We start from the raw sequence: 20,590 nt of genomic DNA, 5'->3' as shown, positions 1-20,590 counted from the left end.
GCATAGTTCAGTGCACAGCAAATACTTCCCTTCCTCCACTACAGGTACCAAACCAGAGGGAAAAAGAGAGAAAAAAATCTAGCAAAACAATGCTCAAAGCAAGGACAGACTGCTCTGAGCCAAGTCACAGACATTGAAATGTGCACAGCTCTTTTCCCTGCATCTCTAAAAGATGACAGATACTCTGAGAATGATACTCTTAATAGTGCCTGAAGTCTTGGAATGGCTTTTCTTTAAGAAGTAAATACAATATACCAGGTTTCTTTAGCCTGGAAAAATACAACAGGGAGAATGTCTAAGATGTCCATAAGACCACAAACGGCTTGGAGAAATAAACAGCAGTGATCATACATGGTTTCTTAGTCTGCAGAAACTTGGGAGGTTCAGCAGATCAAAGGAAACAAAGGATGCAAAACAAAGTGATTCTCCACAGTCCCACTCCCACATCGAGAGAGACTGAGAGGTCCAAAAGCACTTAGACAAATTCCTTCAAAGATCATTCATCAGGAGCTAGTGACATGGAGATATGCCATCTGTGGCTCCTAAACAGAAGTCCTGGAAGCTAAAGGCTTGGAAGGACGGGATCACTTTTGTTTGAACTGCTTTTAAATACATCACTGTTACCTGCTGCTGAAGACAAGTTACTGCTCAAGCAATCTTCATTCTGACCCATCTTTGAGCATTCTCACACTACCTTGTCCTGCATTTTCTTCCATGAAGTACTTTCTGTTGTATTATGTGTCAATTAGAACCGACAAAAGTGCTTAAATCCAAAGCTCATTTGTGTGAGGCTTTTTCAGTCAGATTCTGACACCTCATATCTTCTGGGCAAGGTGGCTCAGTATTTGCAAATGAAAAGTCTGAAGCATTTAAGAGAAACCTCCACAACATGAATAGTGTCTAAAAAAATAAAATAACCTGACACATTTTTGCACATGGAAAGCAAAACCCCATTTAAAATCTTTTAGCAATGTAAGGTGGCAAACACTCAGTTAGCAAAGCTCGCTGTGTATAAGCATATTTGTCATCTCAGTATCCAGGCTCTAGATCATATAGTGCACCACAGCAACTCTGCAGCATTTTCATAACATACGGATAATGCATTTACAATGGAAAAGAACCTAAAGAGTTATGAGCTACACCAGAAACAGGTCGTGTTCTCAGTGCTGAACAGGATGAATATGTTCTCTGATTCATGGCTTAATGGTTCCATTGGGAGTACTGTTCCTTACTGCAAATCTTGTTTTACCTTCTCTGACCAAACAAGGGCTAAAACTTCCTTCAAGGGTTTAAAAGAATAGGTTTAAAAACAGGGTAAGAGCAGAATTTGCCTTTCAACAAATACATTCAGTCTTGAATGTGTGGTATATTTGTCTGCCTCAATTCATTAACTGGTAGAGAAATCCTACATACATCATCACCCTATAAATACATGGCAACATCTTTGCAGAATGGTGATCTGAGGAAAAGAAAAAGACCACCTCTGCAAGTCTGGCTCAGACCACAGATCTAATTAGTTCATTGCTGTTAAATTTCATTTGAACCCCTTCCTGGGTCAGAAATTAGCAAATCCTAAGGTGCATGCATCTTCAGCTGCAGGACTCAAGCATTAAATATTAGAAACTTGTATTGATGTAATGCACAGAAAGTTTTCAGTCCTGCAGGGAACTGAGCAGCCAACTCCCTGGACAGTCAGGGGAAGTGCAGTCACTCAGCTCTCTGCATGGCTGTACTCTACAGTCCCAAACCAGTATTAGTTATCATCAGCAAGGAGCTTTGGATCAGTTCCTGCCTGAAAGTTACTGTCCAATATCAGGAATAAAATTTCATCTCTGTCATGACATGAGTCCAGCCAACACACAGAATCATAGAATGGTAGAGGTTGGAAGGGACCTTTAGAGATCATCTAGTCCAGCCCCCTGCAGAAGCAGGTTCACCTGGATCAGGTCACATAGGAACATGTCCAGGTGAGTCTTGAAGATGTCTAAGGAAGGAGACTCCACAACCCCTCTGGGCAGCCTGTGCCAGGGCTCCCTCACCTCAACAGTGAAATACTTTTTTCTTATGTTTAAGTGGAACTTTTTGTGTTCCAGCTTCATCCCGTTACCCTTATACATACATCATTAAAAATAGCCCCCAAACCAGTACCCTTGCTACCTTCCACAGATACTTAGTCTGTTGCACTTATTAACAAAAGGTGACTCATGAAGCAATGGTAATTTATCAGGCCCACTCATAAAGTTACACACAGATGAGCCACAAGCTCCTAGCTCTACAGTAATCACGTAGTACATACAAGGCCACAGCGCTCAGATACAAATTTGAAAGGCTTAGGACTGGCTTTAGGAATGAAATAGAATTCCTGACAATATTTAGAATCACTTAAGAAACATTCAGAAACTTAGAACATTTAGAATAATTTAGAAGCAAGTTCACTGTTTTAAAGTTTGATGGGAACATTCCAAATTGTAAATCAACCCATTTCTTTCTGCCTCTACACACAGAGGCTGACAAGGGTTTCATTAGCCTATATGCTGGATTTAAAAAAGGAATGAAAGGAAGCAACAGTGGTCCCTCCAAGTCACTCTTAAATACACAAGTTCCAAATTCTGTATCGTGCTAGCATTTTCTAAGGATTTGTGGATAACATGCAGAGTATATATTATGTTCCTTTTCCTATCAAATGTTTGGCAATTAGATTGGTGAATACAGCTGAAACTGTATGGTTCATGTGAGCCTGATGAGAGCAAACCTATCAAATCTTCTTTTTCTGGGAGAAAAATATGAGCTGGGTAGCAGAAAAAAACCGCAACTCCAAACAAATCAATACAAAACCTCAGACTACAGCACACAGTTGTGCTCCACAGTTCTTCCCTGGCACCTCCAAGACACAAACTCCCAAGCTCTACTTTACGCAAAGAACCACAAAAATCCAATCAGACAACTGCAGTGCCCAAGCACAGTTCTTGTCTTTGTTACTAAAGTACTTCCTCCAGATTCGATTTCTAATTATTAATGGTTTAGTACAAACTGTTCATTTCCACAAAACACAGAAGTACTTCAAAGCATTAAAATCCAAAAAGTAAGTCACATGTCTTATTTTTTTTCCCTTACTGGTATTAGCGCTCTAATTCTCCTTAAAATAGGATTAGTTTTCTTCCTCGGACTGTGAAGAATAAAGCAGTGTCTTTTTCTCTTCCAGGATTTATTTTTGGCTGGATGCTTTATGTAACACAGTCCTGAAAAACTAATTTACAAAAGATGTAAGACCTTCAGTGACTCAGTGGTGTCAAGTGCTTTATTTTTTCTGTCATGCTGTTTCCCTGTATTCCTTTTATGTAAGGTAGCATGAATTCCACTTTGCAGCTTCATTCAATATTCAACACAACTCGGCCACAAAAAGATGTCTGGAAAATTAATGCTGCCAAACTCACCAGAGCCACATAGTTACCTGACCCAAGGGCTTGCTCATGACTTCGGGAGAGCTACATCAATTCCATCCACTGAGCATCTGCCCCACCGGATCACAACAGCTATACAAAATTATTAGGATTTGAAACATTAGGTCTTTTTTTTTTTTCCTCTTCAGAAGCCTAGTCATTTTTTTTAAATCTAGTATTTTAATCATATTTGAGACTGTATTCAGTTAAAAATCATCAATTAAAAATATACACTCACTTGAAAATATGTGCTTTTGATAAGCTAAATAAATGACCCACCTTGACAAATAACTGGATGTTTACACCAGTATACCAAAGATAAAAGAGAAAGTTACAAAAAACAGCACTTTTGGAAAGGCTAAAAACTTGACAGATCAAAAAAAACCATAATACAACCAAGCTTTAAAGAGTCTTCATTTCCATAACAAAATCCTATCTGTAACAGACAAAAGTAGGAAGGCTATTTCCAGTCAAAAATACTTCACCAACACACAACATCAGGCACCTTGCACTAAACAAGATCTATGCAGTAAACAATGAGCAGCCAACGCTCCTCAGAAGTATTGCCACATCAGGCTTGGAGATTGTTTAGCATAATTTCTCAACAGCAGTGTGCTGAGACAAGACTCAGCTCAGTGCAGTGACACACATCCCCACCACTGGCTGAAAACAAGACAATAAGTCACTAGCCCTCTAAGTTCCAAACATGCAAGGCTGGTGGCATAAGAAATGGGTAACGTTGCTCACTAGAGGGCAGCAGGAAACAAATCAAAACCACTAAAAATCCACTAATTCCCAAAATAGGGGCCATGGTCTTCATCAAGGTCAAGGCAGCTATGCACAGATCATCTGTTTTAAAAACCCAATTCTGACTTCGTTTGGGATCACAGTCCAAATCAAAGTGGGATTGCAAGTGGGAGAGCACATTAACTTCTTGTAGTCAAAGGAGACTCTTCCTAACAGCACAAGGCACCTTTATACAGCACTCTCCCCTTCACCTCCACATCGAGCCAAAAAGTAACATATTCTTAGGGTGATCTGTATCTTTTTGGTCAAGAGATACTATCAGGACTTCCTGTACCTAATCGTGGCAGCCTGGAGTGCAAGTACAAGTCCTTTTTAGCTCACCTTTGACTCAGTCTAAAAGTGATTTAAAATAGCACATTTCTGATTTACAAAATTACACAGACCTCTTCAATGTGACTACATACAGAAGCCTTTAGCCTTCCAATTGTCTTCAGCACAGCCAGACAAAAAGCCATTTGGGAAATTCTGCAATTTTTGGTGGTAGTTCAGATGGCCAAGCTATTTCTATATCAAGTAATGAATGAATACACTGAGTTCTGGGCTGAATTGAAGCTCTCAATACTCATCAAGTGCCAGCCCTGAAAGGTTGCTGCTGACATGACAAGTACAGCCTGCTCCTTTCATTTTCATCTTCTACGTCAGCACTTGTGGACAACTCCCATACAGAAAAAGCACAAACCATGCCAGATTTCTTCAGTAAACACGACTGGCTTTTGCAGAAGAGATTAAGCAACTCTTGACAGGCAAGTGGACATGGCAAACATGAGAGAGCATTTAAGGACAAGTCAGAACACAAGCATCAACATTGGCGTGACTCCTCTGTTGCTAATAAAAGACATAGCAACCCACTGCAAAGCCAGGCACGTAAATTCACTAGGTATGTGTGGCAGGTTTTTTTTTTCAGAGGAATCCCAAGTGCCTACAGAACTGACAGCTGTGTTACCAGCTTGGAAACCTCTGCTTTGTTTAATGCACGTTTGGTTGACTGAAAATCCAGAAAGCAACTGGAACAGTCCAAAAATCATGGTATTTTAAAGCGTCCTCTTGATTTGAGCAGCAATTTTGGCAGCAGTGCTGTGTCTCAGACACACTGATTAGCCTGCAGCCAGTGAGTAACCAGTGCAATAGTTTGGCTTCATTTCCCCTCAAGCTCTCATGACTTGTTCCAAACAGACTATTTTTTAAGGAAGCCTACAAAACCCACATCTGACCAAAACGAACCTACGGTCTGGCTCTGCACTGGGGAAAAGTAATTAATACTCTAACACATTTTTTTCCAAAAACAACCATTCTGGAAAGATCATAACCCAGAGAAGACACATTGCAGATCACTGCATCTTGGCACATACCTGTCTTGCTGCCAGAAAGAGCAGCTGTCCCCATCTCATCCACACAAATATTCACATGGCTGCCCACCAAGATGGGCCAATTCCCTGAGCCTGACTCCTCGTGTGGCCACCTGAGTACCAGTGCTAAGGATGGAGTGCAAACAAGAAGTAGGATAAAGTGCAGCCCGAGACTCTTGCTGCACTAGTGAAGACAAGGCAGTCCATGGAAAATAACCAAAGGTATGTGTGAGCTCAAACATGAAGCAAACTGCAGGAAAAGAAGAGAGGCAACAAAAGGTTTAACACCTCTGTCTTCCCAAAATGGCTATTCTTTTCACAGAATCACGGAATCTTAAGGATTGGAAGGGACCTCGAAAGATCATCCAGTCCAACCCACCTGCCAGAGCAGGGCCACCTAGAGTAGGTCACACAGGAACTCGTCCAGGTGGGTTTGGAATGTCCTCAGAGAAGGAGACTCCACAACCCATCTGGGCAGCCTGTGCCAGTGCTCCCTCACCTGAACAGGGAAGAAAATCCTCCTTGTATTTCTATGGAACTTCTTGTGTTCCAGCTTGTACCCATTGCCCCTTGTCCTATCACTGGCCATCAGTGAGAACAATAGCCAGCTTTTAGATACACACAGGCCTCTCCAATCACACAGTGAACTCTCTTTTCTTTTACCAGCCCATCTCTTCATCATCATCTTTCCTCTTCAACTGTGATATCAGCTCTATTTTCTCTGTTCTTGTGGTGACCCTGTCTACCTATCCACTCAGGATCCTAAGGACACAGGTTTTTAACTACTTTTCATTACAAAGAAAAAGCTGTTAAGGGAGAAGCTACAGAGGGAAATCGCCACCAAGGCAGATGGGGCTGAGCTGTGCCCACAAGTCAGACAGGGAGTCTCCCAAGCATGGTGCCACAGCTGAGCTCCCACACACTGCCTCCAAGCTTGGCAGAATCCCTTCAAGGTTGCACTGGCAAACCCAGCTGTGTCAGACCACGGAGTATGGGAGAGCCCAGGACGCTGCCTGCATCTGTAGTCTATCCTCTAACACTTTTTTAGGCAATGACTATGTTTTCACTTGCCCTGGTACACTCTGGTTCAGTGCCCTACAAGAAAAATGAGCATTACCAGTGACTTCTTCAAGTGGAAACAACCTTTATTAACTGCCTTTCAAATACTAATCCAAATAATCTAAGGCTTCCCCACACACATCTGAACTCTGCTACACTGACAAGTGAAAACTACCACTGGCAACTTTTCTTAACCCAGAGGAAGCAGTAAGGTGTTGCTGCAGTATTGTGAAACTGAGCGATGCAGATTAGAAATACCATAAACATGTTTTAGTTCTTCCCCAGTATGGGGTAAAAGGAAGAAAAGGAATCATACTGAAATGTTCACTGATCTGATTTCATTTTCGCAGTCTATCACCACTAACACACTTGAATTGCCCATGACAATGTTAAAAGTATGCATATTTGTTGCAAGAACAGAACCAACACTTCTGCACAAAACCCAAAACCACTTATTTATACATGACTTAGACATTTAGTAGTATTCCCACAGGACTACTGTTTTCCTCCCCAGGGATGCCTGCTTTCAGAAAGCCCTGTTTTCAGGGCTAATGGGTCTGTTGTTTCTACAAGTGATGAAGCCTCTCTAGAGGAGTAAGACCTATTACTGGTGACTCAGGCACCAACGTCTCCATATCTATTTCCAACTCCTGAGGCTGGGATGGCATGGTATTTCAGTCAGTCTCTGTCCAGTTCATGTGACAGACGATGGAAAACACAGCCTGTCCTGTCAGTCTGCTTCTTCCCTGAGGAAGCTGTCACATTCCCAGAGACTTAATGGCCTTTTGGAAATGCTTTTGAATCACTAAGAAAGATCCTCACCCTTAACAAAAACCTCTGGAGTTTGATGAGAAGACTCATAATCCGTCCTGCCCAAGCCCCAGGACACAATCTTCTGGTCATACTGTGGGATGTGAGCTACAGTCACCCCCACTCTCCTGATTTATCTTGTGTCACAGCAGCACTTTCAATATCTCATAAGAAAACAAACAAAGGAGCTTCCTTTCCCAAGATACATTTGACAGAACTTGCTTGTTCAAGAATGTGACACAAGCAGACTGCTTTTAAAACCATCCCTTGGCTCCCCTGCTACACTGACCTAATACAATGGCTTAACAGCTGAACTTGTGTCAAAACAGAAAGTTTACACACGTATATTGGTTTGACGTTGTTTTAAGGAGAAAGGAATCAAGATGTTCAGAGCATGAATCAGATCCAATGTGATACTTGGTTATTCCACCCTCAGAAGCACAAGGTAAGGAACTGTTTTACAGCATGCACCCCACAGCCATTGCCAAGTGCTTTCAGTTGCAAGAGGTCTCTGAAACAAACAATGAATGAGAGGGTTCATAGACCTAACCTGTCCTCCTCAGCACACACAGAATTCCCACTGAAAACAGGCAGGTGTTGCAGACAGCAAGGAGGCAGGACCTGGCCTCTCAGCCTACCTTTGTACTGAGCTTCAGCTACGTATTTCACACATGTACCATAAACAACTTGCCCAATGCTGTCATTTGGGTTTGGAGCTGCTTATCTTCATTTCCGCATATGTCACTGCTGCTCTGCCTCAGACCAGTCTTAGGGCTGCTGACTGGTCATGCAGTTCTTCTATGCATCCCATTCATCAGAATAATCAAGACCAGTTGCCCCAAGCCACACTAAATAGTGTCTGAGCAATTAAGCCACAGGAACTGCCCCGACAGCTCCCAGAATTTGTTCATATCTGCAACACAGGGCTTGTGAAATTTGAGTAGGCAAATGCCTTCCAGTCTGGCTCCCTGTTAGAGGAACTTCCCCATCCTCTTCTCCCATAGCAGCAGAAAAGGCTTTTTCAAAGGACATTCCTTATAGTGGTGGTCACCACTCTTATGCACAAAAAATAAAGCAAAACCTCAAACCAGGTACATGATTCCTCTGATGCCATATGGATCATGGAATGTGCTATGTATCATGGTTTAAAGCAGTGGTTACAGCAGAAGATTTGCACCATTAGTAGCGTAAGACACGTGACTTCCCGGTCTGCATAGGAAAACCAAAGCAAGGACTGGTATCTACTGTTTGCAGATTTCATTACAGTTCTGGATGTCCCACAATTAGGAGTGAAGACAAGTGCACAGGCAAATAGTCAACATCAACAAAGTTACACTGGTTTGGTAAATCCCACAGCTTACCTGTTTAGCATGAAAAACAGTGGAATTTGTACTAATAAACCTCATCCCTTAAATTCCAATATAACTTCTTGGAACTAGGCCAAAGTAAACAACAGAGTGCCAGAGGAACAAGAGGAGCCAAACTCTACTTCTACACTACTTAAGATTCCAAAGGAACCAGAAATATCATCAGTGACATTTCACCTGCTCAGGTGCCTTGCCAAACCATCTCCACACATTATTTGCTGATCAGATTTTATTTTCTGCCCACAATACTAAACAGAATCACTACAGCCTTCAGCCCAGTCAAGTGTCACTGGGCCAGTGCATTTCAATTTCTTATTTCTTGCCATATATTCACACTGACTGAGCTGAGGGGTGTAGTAATAAGAATGTGTCATCTATCCCTTGATCTTCTCAGATACATTACTTCTAAGAATATGGAGTAGTGGCTGACCTAAAATGCTGCTTCTACAGGAATGAGTCCTCCAAATGAGGAAACAGCTGCGTTCAAGAGTTGAACTGAGGCAGTTCTCATCATGCTCATGTCATTAACACAAGCAAACAATCACTGTTATAATTTTAAAGCAACAGGCTACCAGGGCCAGATCGTGAGCTCATGACTTGAAGACACACAGTGAGAACCTTAACAATATAAGTTAAAGTTTAAAAACATTTCTTAGTAACTGATAATTTGAGACAGTATTTGCTACTGATATCTAGAGTATTGTTCTGTGGGTTAATTCAAGTAACTCTCTTCCTCTGAGAAGACATTAAACATGAAGAAGCAATGTTGTCAAAACATTAGCAGTTGATACTATCCCTCTGAACTCCTCTTCTGTGTCTCATCAACCCACAGTTCACACTGTATCTGTCAATCTGGAATAGACTGCAGTTCTGGTAAACTGTGTTGTAAGACAAAGCAGATGCACCAGTATCAGACTGCAGTTACTTAGTCAAATAACACCTTGACTTAACAGATAATGCACTGGCTAAAGAGAGAGCATGTGGAGAGGCCAAAGCTGTTACCTGTGGGTGGAGAGGGAAAAGTATCCACAGACTGAAAAAGCTCCTCGCTGGTTTCAGAGTTGTGTGGAGGCAGAAAGTACTCTGCTAGGTCACAAGCAGAGGGTAGGTCCAAAACGCTGCTCTCCTCTGAGTGATGACTTGGTGATGTCTCTTTTCCTTCCATGGTCCCACTGCAGAGATACAAATGTAACTGAGCTGGGTTTACGGAGCATGAAAATCCAAGAAGAAGTCAACACCAATGATCTGGCATTTTTGTACTGTTTTATGAGCTGAGAGAAGCTGTTCTAGCTTGTATTGGTACTTCATTTAAGAAAATAATAGCAAAATTAAACATGTAAAGGAAGAACTACCACAACAAAAGAACAACCCATACAGAACAGCTCTCAGACCTAAGAAGGATAACTAAGAGCCCACAGCAAATCCGGCTTCCATAGTGGTTTTCCAGAAGTACAGATTAAAGCTGCAACACTGAAAAGCTACATAGTATGTTCACTTCAAGGTATATCGTGCAAGCAATTTAAGGGAAATATGTTCTGCAGGGTCCCCTCCCCTTACCTCTTATACTTCTAGACATCACAAGTTAAATGCATCCTTCCTGGCTCTGTTCATGAAATTCATCACACTCCTAGCAGAAGGAAAGAACATCTTAAAACTTGGTAGACCCAACCCCACAGTGATGGCAAGGATTTCTTGGTGTGGAAACACAAGGGAAGTTGTGTTGCACATCCTGTGCACAGCACTCTGTAAAGCTGCAGATGAAGCATCCCCCCATCCCAATAACCTTCTCTTGAGCCCCCTCAACCAGTCCACTGCTGCAGAGGGCGGGAACATGTGGCTGGGTGGAGAGCACCCAGCTCTGCATCAAGGGCCACAATGGACGGGTAACCTTTTGGAGAGTATGAAATGTTCCAGTCCAGCACCTCCAAGCACAGTCATGCAACTGTCAGGGCAGGAAAGGAGTGAAAGGCAAAAACCTGGTGGGGATAGAGCTCACAGAATGACAAATGGAGAGATAAAGTAGAAATCCTTGAGCCAAAGCATGATTAGCACTGATTCACTAAGAGGGACTCTCAAGAAAAGACATCTGCAAGGAAAGATGCAGAAGAGTCCCAAACATCCTCAGTTTCCACGATACCTCAGCCACCAGCCTTTGGCTACCCCGCACAACCCTTTGTGAGGCAGCTGAGACTCTTCACTAACACTAAAGGTTCTGAGCAGCACACTGTTCTACTCCAGCTTACACCTCTCACAATAACAAACAGAGGAGGAATTGACCTAGTCCTCATGTCACAAGGACTTCTAGGCAGAAGCTTCATATAAACACCCACTGAGTACTGAGGACGAGACTGAGTGGGGTAAATGTGTGTCAATATCATAGTTTCTTCCCCTTCCCTCAAATAACAGATGAAGCTTTTAATGGAAAAAACATGGGACAGGAGTGTTTTTTGTGACATGTGAATTTAGCTCCCAGCTCTTGCACAGACTTCTGGAAATTTCTTCCTTCATCTGTTTTGTCTACTTATATGTGATTTTTTTAAAAGCAGACGGTGGCTATCTGCACTGACCCCTCCACCAACTGCATCCTTCCACAATTTTGTTGAAGAGTGACAGGACCGAGGAACCAGATTCAGTAGTCACGAAATGGCTTGGGAACCTCCAGGCTTACATTCATTTCCTCTTCCATAAAACAAACAATGCAACAGTCTTATCTCAGCAGTATTGTCAATGAGCAATGTTACAGCAACACAGGCCAAAAAATACCTAGAAATGGATTAGTAGTGAAAATTAGGTAAATATTCCCATGCAGAGTGTTTTTTAAAAAACACTGTTCCTTAGGTGCTTCTGAGTTGAGTAAACTTGTAGCTAAGATGCACCTCTGACCTTTGCAGAATACTAACTCCCTAATGAACAGAGTGGAGATGTTGGCTGTGGTACAGAAGGAGACCGGCTGCCTTGCCTTGGAGGGACAAGCAAGGTCAGTGTATTCACAGAAAGTTTCCAGGAAAAATGGAAGTTTAAAAACAAAACAAATACAATCCTCTGCAACCAAGAGTCACTTCACAAGGAAACGTTCTCCTCCATTACTCTTTATGTCCCAAAACACAGATGATCTGCGTTTAAGGAACACAGACAAGGAGAAACTTTCCTCAAATGTTTTATGATTTGTGAGTTATTTTAGGGAACAAAACTGCCCATTTCAGTTCTTGGTCTGGAAAAAAAAACCCACACCAAAACCCTAACTAAGAGGAGATTATAACAAGAGGAGCTGTTGGTCTGGTACCACAGTAGCTTAAGGCTGCCATTGATATAGTCTGCTGTGACCCTGGTAATCTCTGGCAGCAGCCTGTGCTGGCCTCCTTCCTCATGTTGTTATGGCAGGGCTGACACCATGTGCAGCCATGTGATGATCAGGTTCAGATAAAACAAATCACCTTTTCTAAAAAAAAAAAAGTTTCCTATGGATCAGCTCCCTCTAGTCCTCAGTATACAGCAGTTCTGCTCCTAAAACTGATGGTCATGTGTTTGTGAGGATAATCAAGACCTCAGCTCAGCCCCAGGCCTTCAGGTATGCGAGAAACACTGTTACCTCTGTGCCATACCTCAGAAAAGCACAGACATGGAAAGTGCCTCCTTGGACAGAGTCCTGGAGCAAACAGTCTACTACTGCTTCAGAATCCTCTCCTTCCTTCATGGATTGCCAATCCCAGACTGCTGGAATGAAACAAACAGGTTGGTTGCATGCTTTGTATCAGCTGACCGGGCTGACAGATGCTGTGACCTTCCAAAGCACAAATGCCTGCTGATGTCAACATTCAGTCATCACGTATATCACCGTTTGTCAGGTCTGGCACATATTTTTTCTAGGAATCAGAAAAAGCACATGTAGCAGTGCCCTTGAATCTCTTGACAGCAATGGAGGCCTCCTGGAAAGGGTTCGGTACACTCTAGAAATAAAGACAAGATTTTCTTTACAAGAAGCTGCCAGATGGGTTGTTTATTCAAAATCCATAAAATAGAGAAGTGTATTACAGCTGGCATCCTTCCCTCCTCCTTGCTGAGGAGGAAGCATTTCCCCAGCAGGTTTATCTAGTGATGCTTTGACACCAACACCGATAGCCAGTGCTGGGTCAAACGTTGACAAGAAAATGTATTTTTAAAAGGCCTCATAAACCAGTATGTGGAGCAAGCCACAGTCCCACCAACCACTGTTTCCCACCCTCTACTATTACCTCGTTATTTTCAGTGAGCAACAATAAGCACGGTTTCTGGAGAAAACTGGATTTTCCTCCAGGCCACCCTCGACTAGTAGCATTGCACTGCTACCAAGAATTTCCCACATGCACAGATACACTGGGTTGATGGTGTATTGTGGGATGTTCCATGGTGAGTGTGAGGCACTGACCTTACCCTGCTCAGCTGCTTTTGAGGGGCTTCTCTTCCTCCCAGTTTCTTTCCCTCTTTCCTGCAGGCAGAGACGCGTTATTTCAAGAGTTGCTCCCCTGGCAGCACAGGGAACAAAAGCAACACAGCACAGCCCTCCACGGGCCTGGGGCAAGCCAGGCACCGCCAAAGCCAGAACCCCTCTGCAGCCTTGCCATGGCTGCCGCTTCCAGCCCCCCCCCCCCCCCAGCCGCTTTCTGAAGAGAAAAGCTGCAGCACCCCGGGGACAGCAAAATACCGTGAAGGGGAATAAGAGAAAGCTAAAAGCACGCCAGGGCTGCCCCAGGCCGGGCCGTAGCCCCATAGCCCCTCGCAGGTCCTACTCCTCGCTACCGGGCGGGAGAAGACTGGCAGAAGCACGGCCCCGTCGCCGCCCGCCATATCGGCGAAGGGCGAGGTGAAGCGGGCAGAGCCATGTTGGCTACGGGGAAGCGCTGCCAGAGGGGCCCCGGGCCCGGCGCCGCAGGGCTGAGGCTGGGGAAGGGCTGCGGCGGAGCTGCCGCTGGCACGAACCCGCGCGGCAGGCGCTGGCTCGGCTCGGCTCGGCGCCCCGCGGCCCGGCACCCCGCGGCCCGGCACAGCGGCTGCGCCGGCGGCGGGCCCGCCCCTGCGGACGGCTGCGCCGGGGCGGCCCGAGGGACTGCGGCCATGCGCTCTGGGAGAGACAGAGGAAAGAGCGGCAAAAAGAGTCCGGTTTTCCTCAAAACATGTTTAACTCGGTTTTAATTCTCTGAACTGGGAGAGGTTTTGGTACCCCCCACCCCTCATCTGGGTGAAGCAATGCAACAGCGGGGCTCCCAGTGACACCATCCTGTGCCTGGCACGTCGATTTTTGTCCGGGCTAGCTCAGGATTTGCTTATTTTACACCAACACTGTGCAAGCCCCAAGCCAAGGCACAGCCTGGAAAACCTCTGAGCTGAAAAACAGTGGAAACATCTGAGTGTGGCCTGGAGCAAAAAACAATCACAATTCTCACCTGGGATATAAGCAGGTGGGTAGCCTGTGAGCCTTCCTCCAAGGCCTTACATCTACAAGAACTTGTAGAGAGGTCAAGGAGACGTCACATGTGGCATTACGGACTGTAACAGGCAGCACGGTGGAAGCATTGCAAACCTGGGTGGGAAATAGGATAGAAACCACATTGAATTTGTGGCATACACATTATTTTGGCATGTGTTGTGATGGCCACGACAGGCATGGTGACAAGTCATGGGCGAGTGACACAGACATCTTGACCCCCAGGTCAGACCCTGCACGTTAGGGGTGCAGCAAGTGCTCCTGGGCATGTGCCACATGCTTTCCCAGCAAAGAGAATGTCACAGCCAGGCATCCCAGGACACTGCGGCCAGCAGAGGTTAGGGAGCAGCCCCTTGCATTGTCTGGGCAGGCAGTCAGGGAGAAAAGGTGCTGGCCAGCCTGCTGGGGAGAAGTGCTGCCAGGGGAGAGCTGGCTGCACTTCTTGGCATGCATGCTGCCAGGACGACTGGGAAGGAGCTGGTGGTTTTTTTCCAAGAGCCTTTGGCTTGTAGAGTTACTGGTGGCTAGAAGGAAGTCATTAAAAGAAAGAAAATAAAACTGAAGTCCTGTGGCTGCCAAGAGGGCTTAATTTTTCTCCCAGGTGAGCTGGTTCAAGCAGTGGAATGTTCCCTCAAGGACAGTCTCAGTCTGTTTTTCAGGCACAGCAACTGTGACTGCCTTCCTCGAGCCTGGGCTTTTGGGGACATAGCACAAGTAGAGATGCAATATCCTGGGCTGTAACTAAACGCAGCACTGTTCTAGTGCCAGACTGTCTCTTGTCATTCACCATCTGTCCCCAAGGTCTACCCTTTCCTCTGGGGAGTGGGATAGCATGTTTTCTGTGAACTGGAAGGCACCACCACAGAGCTTCATTTCCTTGCAGGAACTGGGGCTGGAGCAGATCTGCTTTATTTAGCTGTGGGAGCACATGCAATGTTACAGCATCGAGAAACCAGACATCTCTGTGATTTCAACCCACTGGATCATCCCAAGTCTCATTAGGAAAAGTTCTGGCAGCAAGGAACACCACTGGTAGGTGCTGCTGGCTCCTGGAAAAGCAAGAACCTCCAGTGAGCAGAACTGACAAGGAAGCTGTAGTGTTTATTAACAAACATCTCCAGTTTACCAGTTTCTGTCATACCAGAGGATAACCAAATCTTTGAACTTACATTCATTTTTCTCCTATCCTTAACCATAAGGTAGAGTTCCTCTGCTCTCCTCATAGAGGGTGCACTCCCCTAGTTCCCTGGCCATTATAATCTACACTCTTTACTTTTATTCCTTAAGGACTGCATTATCAGCAAAAAGATTACATTTGACTATGGTATTTAGGGGAAGTCTGTAAGTGCTTACTCTGCTCCCTGTTTTTATCAGCATATTAATATTAGCACACGATTGAACTACACCAGCGGCCACGTCTGAAGTGGGTTAAAGAGGAAGAAAGCAGAGACAGGAAATGCAAAAATCAAAACCCACACTTGACATTTACCAAAGATCAAACTACTGAGAGTCACACCTGAGGAAAAGGAAACACATTTTCTGACTGCTGCAGCTCTGTTGCAATGTGAGTTTTCAGAGTGTTGACAGTCTCAGGGGCAGAGTCTTAAGCTGTACAGTTTCATGACATTGAAGCTGATGTGTATCTGCTGATTTTACCATCTTAAAAACTTAATCATAGAATCACAGAATGGTAGGGGTTGGAAGGAACTTTTAGAGATCATCTAGTCCAATCCCCCTGCAGAAGCAGGTTCACCTAGATCAGGTTGCATAGGAACATGTCCAGGCGGGTCTTGAAGACCTCCAAGGAAGGAGACTCCACAACCCCTCTGGGCAGCCTGTGCCAGGGCTCCCTCACCTCACAGTGAAATAGTTTGTTCTTACATTTAAATGGAACTTTTTGTGTTCCAGCTTCATCCCATTACCCCTTGTCCTGTTGCTAGATACAAAAGATGTCCCAACCTCCTGGCACCCACCCTTTAGATATTTGTAAATGTTAATAAGATCCCTCCTCAGTCTTCTCTTTTCTAGACTAAACAGCCCCAGTTCCCACAGCCTTTCCTCATATGAAAGATACGTAACATGAAGAAAAAAGGTCTGTCTTCATAAAGAGCAGAACTAGCAAGTCATGGCTTAAGTCTTTTCCTGCTGTCACACCACAGGGGAGCAACACTGTCTACTCACTTCCTTCTTTCACAACAGCTAGAAATTATTTTAGTACACAAAAGCAGAATAACAGCTGAATAGTTTCTATTCAGCAGATAGTGTTTGGGGCAGAAAGGATGCTAAGGAGACACAAACAAGGTTGATTTTCACACTGTTGAATTATATAGAGATCATTCTGGTTTTTAATAGAAGTGATTAAACCAAAGTTTGTAGTCTGCATACTTAAATGTTTTGAGTTCACTTCCTCAAAACAAACTAGCCCCTTGCTCTCAAAAATGAAAGCAAGAAAGAGTATCAGTATATTTAAATCTATTATTTGCATGCATTTTATGTCATAGCTCTAAAAATTGTTACTAAAACATATGGAAGATCAGGCTGTACTCATTCCTGTTTTGAATGTCCCCTCAAGCTCAGCAGACAGTGCTTTAGTTGGCCTTTGCTTTGCAGAAGTGTCTTGAGGTTACCTCAGGTATAAGTGTTTGCAGGCTTCAGATAAACTAATGGTAGAAATGGCTGTTCATAGAATCATAGAATCATATAGTAGTAGGGGTTGGAAGGGACCTTTAGAGATCATCTAGTTCAACTCCCCTGCAGAAGCAGGTTCACTCTTCAAACCCATGAGATGAGAAACTGCAACTTGCAACTCATCTCCATTCCTTCCAGACCAGTAAGGTTTGCTGGTGGTACTTCAAATAGCAAAGGGCAGAGGAAGCCTGGAAGAAAAAGCTCCTGTCTACCATCCTACCACAAAAAAAGCTCCTTTCTACCACAAAAGAAAGGCTAATCCAGAGGGACTAGTGATACTCTTCATCTGACCAGTTAAGACAGCTGGATAAATGAGTCAGTTTTAGGGCAACTGCCACTGTTAAAAAGACGTTGTGTGTTTCATGTTTTACCACACCAAAGACAATCATTCAGACCGGCCAACCTCCCTCTAAAAGGTCAGTTCCAGGTAAATGGAAATGCCCCTCCTTGTCATTGCTATCTCCAGGCAGTGATAACTGCAGGGCTAATGCCTTGCAGAGTTTGGACTGAACTATCACAGAGCACTTACTGCTGATTCAGGTTCCTGGTTAACACTAAGGTCAACATATAAGCTATCCTACTTGTCTCTCTTTTGCATAGTCAAGCAGGCATCTACCAAGTTACTCCAATCCCTTAAACTGTATTCCAGTAACTGTACCAGACAGGTTAAGGTTACAAACAGCAAGCAGTTGTCTGCATTACAAAAAGTGGGTCATTCAGGCATATGAAAAATTCCTGGCCTTCTTTTCCCTGACCATAAGACAAGTAATGTTTTTTTGTTCCCTCCTTCAGTAACTAGGAGTTTAAGCCTTTTGCTTGCTGCAATCAACACCCTAAGGTACAGGAAGTTTCAAAGACCAAATGTTCTTTCTGCTGTACCACATGCCAGTAAATTGACTTTTTTGTTTTCCTCCCAGGAACCTGTTGCTATGGGTCTACCAGTAGTGTCTGACTTATTAAGGTGACACTTCTAAGCTCAACAAGAAATCATGGCAGCCAGTTTATGTATTGATACTGTGTCTTAAAACTTTGTGATTTCAGGAGAAACTCACCATCTCTTGAAAAAGTAGTTTTCTGTGGCAAAGGCTTGAAAATGGGAATGTTTGGGATACTACAGTACAAGCAAGAGACAAATTTTTCTTTTTAACAATCCTGTTCCAAATCCCATCTCTCTCCTTTGAGAGCATTTGCTGAAATGAACACAGAAGCCTGGCTCCTACCCCTCTGATTGATGCTTCCGCTCTTCTTTGGGCTACCTTCTTTGCATCTGCTGCTACTAAAATCGACTTTGAAGGAAAGTTTTTAGGATGCTAACATGATTATGCTTGTTCTGCTTAAGCTTTTAGCACAGTGAGTGCAGACACAGGGTTTTGTGGGGCCTCATGTCCTCCCTACAAAGAGCCTTTCTGCATCACTATTCACTAACCATAAAACAAAAGCCTTACTGCGACTCCAGGAGAGATGGAAGCACACTGTAACTCAGCTCTCATTTTGCACATCTTGGTTCTATCTTAACTGGCATTGTATTTCCTTCTTCCAGACTTCCACCTCTTGCAATGTATTTCTATTTAAGTCTCCACACCCACACTCTCCCCTTGCATTCCTGCTACCCAGTGATTCTGAATATCCTAATTGCTCTGCCTCTGCTTGACACAGCTACTGCCTGATGGCAATGCTGCACTTTGCAGCTGTAATGAAGGAAGCTCACAGAAAGAGCAGAGACATTTTGAGTAACAGGACAGGTCTTACCTACGCTCTCCCTTTGTGGCAAAACAGCCCTTTAAGCATTGGTTTATCCTCTGCTGTTTATCCCCCTTTGTTCTTATTTCTAGCCTATGAACTGAGTGATCTACAGTCTCTTCAGCTTCTTAGTCACCACACACACCAGCCAGCAACTAGATGTTTTTAATTCTGTCAGTGAGCATGTGTCTGAGTTTCCAGTTCTTGGTACTCCTGGGATCTGGATGGAAATTGTTACAGCTGGACCAACATATGTCTACACACATAAACATCCACCAAAGATTTATCATGTTCTCATGCTGTTGGGCCTTTAGGGAATTTCCAAAAGATGCTTCCAGGCTTGAAGTAAATAGCGCCAGGAGAACAGGAAATAAAAGTCTGGCTTCTAGCCTAGATTTTCCAGTGCCTGATATAGTACAGACGTCCAGCAAGAAGTCTCAGTTGCAGCATTCATGCAGTTCTCTCCACTAGAAATGCTTCAGTGTTAAAGAGATGAGCCACCTCCACTTTCTACACTAATAGGGGCTTTCCCCTGTCAACTAACAGACCTTAGAGCAAGCACATCAGCTCCAAGATCTAGATGAAGATCTAGATAGCTCTAAGATCAGATAGATCTCCTGTCTATCTGATTTGATCAAAGGGTTCAAAAGCAACTTGAGATGAGCACACCCACACTGACGTTGTTCTTCCTAAATGCTGGGCTCAAAATAAAGAGAAGAGTCCAAAAGGCTGGCATCCTGCAACTAGGGTATGGCATGTACAGGTGCCCCTACATGAAAGGGGCACCGCTGAGCTCTAACTCTGCAGAGACATTCTTGCTGAGGCAAGAAAATCCTCGGAGAGTTTCCAGCTCCTCTCTAGTACCCCACCTGGGCAAGGCAGGGCTCTTTTCTGAGCTATGAAATGCTCATGAAGTACTGCTGGTTTTCTTGGGAGGCCTAGCAATTATGCCAGGAGCAAATGAAAAGCTTTTCTTCACTGCTAACTTTTTGCTTTGGACTATTCATCGATAAGAGAGTGGTTTTGGGTCCTCCTCTTGTGAGCTGTCAGGAGTAAGAAGTGCAATGGAAATTGTTCTCCAGCATGGAGATCAAGAGGGAAGCAAAGCTAAACCTGGCCAAATCATAGACTAATCCATAAACCGATCTTCCCTTCAGTCTGTGGCAGCTTTAAGCTTGCTTGTGAGTGTTTATACAAGCTACTCTGATCCAATGTCAGCAACAGTGAGAACGTGCTACATGCAATAAATCAATATGACCACCTCAGAAGGAACACCAAACTATCACCCTCACCTCCAGCTTCAATCCTCACAGCTCCAAAAGCCTCTATACTACTGAAAGATGTAAGCCAACATTTTTTCTTTAAAGAGATTGAAGCTTTGTTGCTGGCTTTAAAAATAGTAATTTTTGACATCTTTCTAGTTGCATTTATTCATGGTCTCCAATTAGTATAGCAAGTCCTTTTTAGAGCAGGAAAAGCTGTGCAGCTTCCAGGGCTGGCATATTCCCACTGCAGCTCAGCCTGCTTTTCCACTCCAAGCACCAACACAGCTTGGGAGATGGGAGATGAAAGCTTTGGACTTGTGCTGGAGCAGGAGAATCCTACAAGACCTCTGCCCTGCTGGAGCATAATTTCATACACCATGTTCCTGAGTCAGCTGGAGGCAGCCTTGAATTCCTTGGGTAAAAACATCTGAGACTGCCTTAGGCTCTGCATATGAACAGAAACAACCCTGCCCTCTGGCCTAAGGCTTATTTACTGCCTAAAAGCAAAGGTACATTGCAGATAGAGTGCTGTTCTTTGTCTCCAGACATAAGCTTCTTAACTGCTTTTCATGAGGGCTCCCTCCTTAATCTGTTATTTTTAGATTAG

General features: G+C 44.0%; 1 protein-coding gene across 1 annotated transcript in view; it reads right to left on the bottom strand.

Moving 5' to 3' along the window:
* Positions 1–20,590, bottom strand: part of SHLD1 (shieldin complex subunit 1) — a 76,487-nt gene that overhangs the window by 32,297 nt on the left and 23,600 nt on the right. Inside the window, exons 7-11 of the mRNA XM_061989139.1 lie at positions 14,250–14,386; positions 13,240–13,294; positions 12,432–12,776; positions 10,387–10,456; positions 9,832–10,001 (exon numbers count right to left, since the gene is read on the bottom strand). Of these exons, the coding sequence (XP_061845123.1) occupies positions 9,832–9,994 (163 nt within the window). The 5' untranslated portion in view covers positions 9,995–10,001; positions 10,387–10,456; positions 12,432–12,776; positions 13,240–13,294; positions 14,250–14,386. The remainder of the gene's footprint in view (positions 1–9,831; positions 10,002–10,386; positions 10,457–12,431; positions 12,777–13,239; positions 13,295–14,249; positions 14,387–20,590) is intronic.

The sequence above is a fragment of the Colius striatus genome, chromosome 2 (assembly GCF_028858725.1).
Source record: "Colius striatus isolate bColStr4 chromosome 2, bColStr4.1.hap1, whole genome shotgun sequence".
Lineage (NCBI taxonomy): Eukaryota > Metazoa > Chordata > Aves > Coliiformes > Coliidae > Colius > Colius striatus.
The sequence above is the reverse complement of the archived record's forward strand: the minus strand, read 5'-3'. Positions and strand labels throughout refer to the sequence as shown.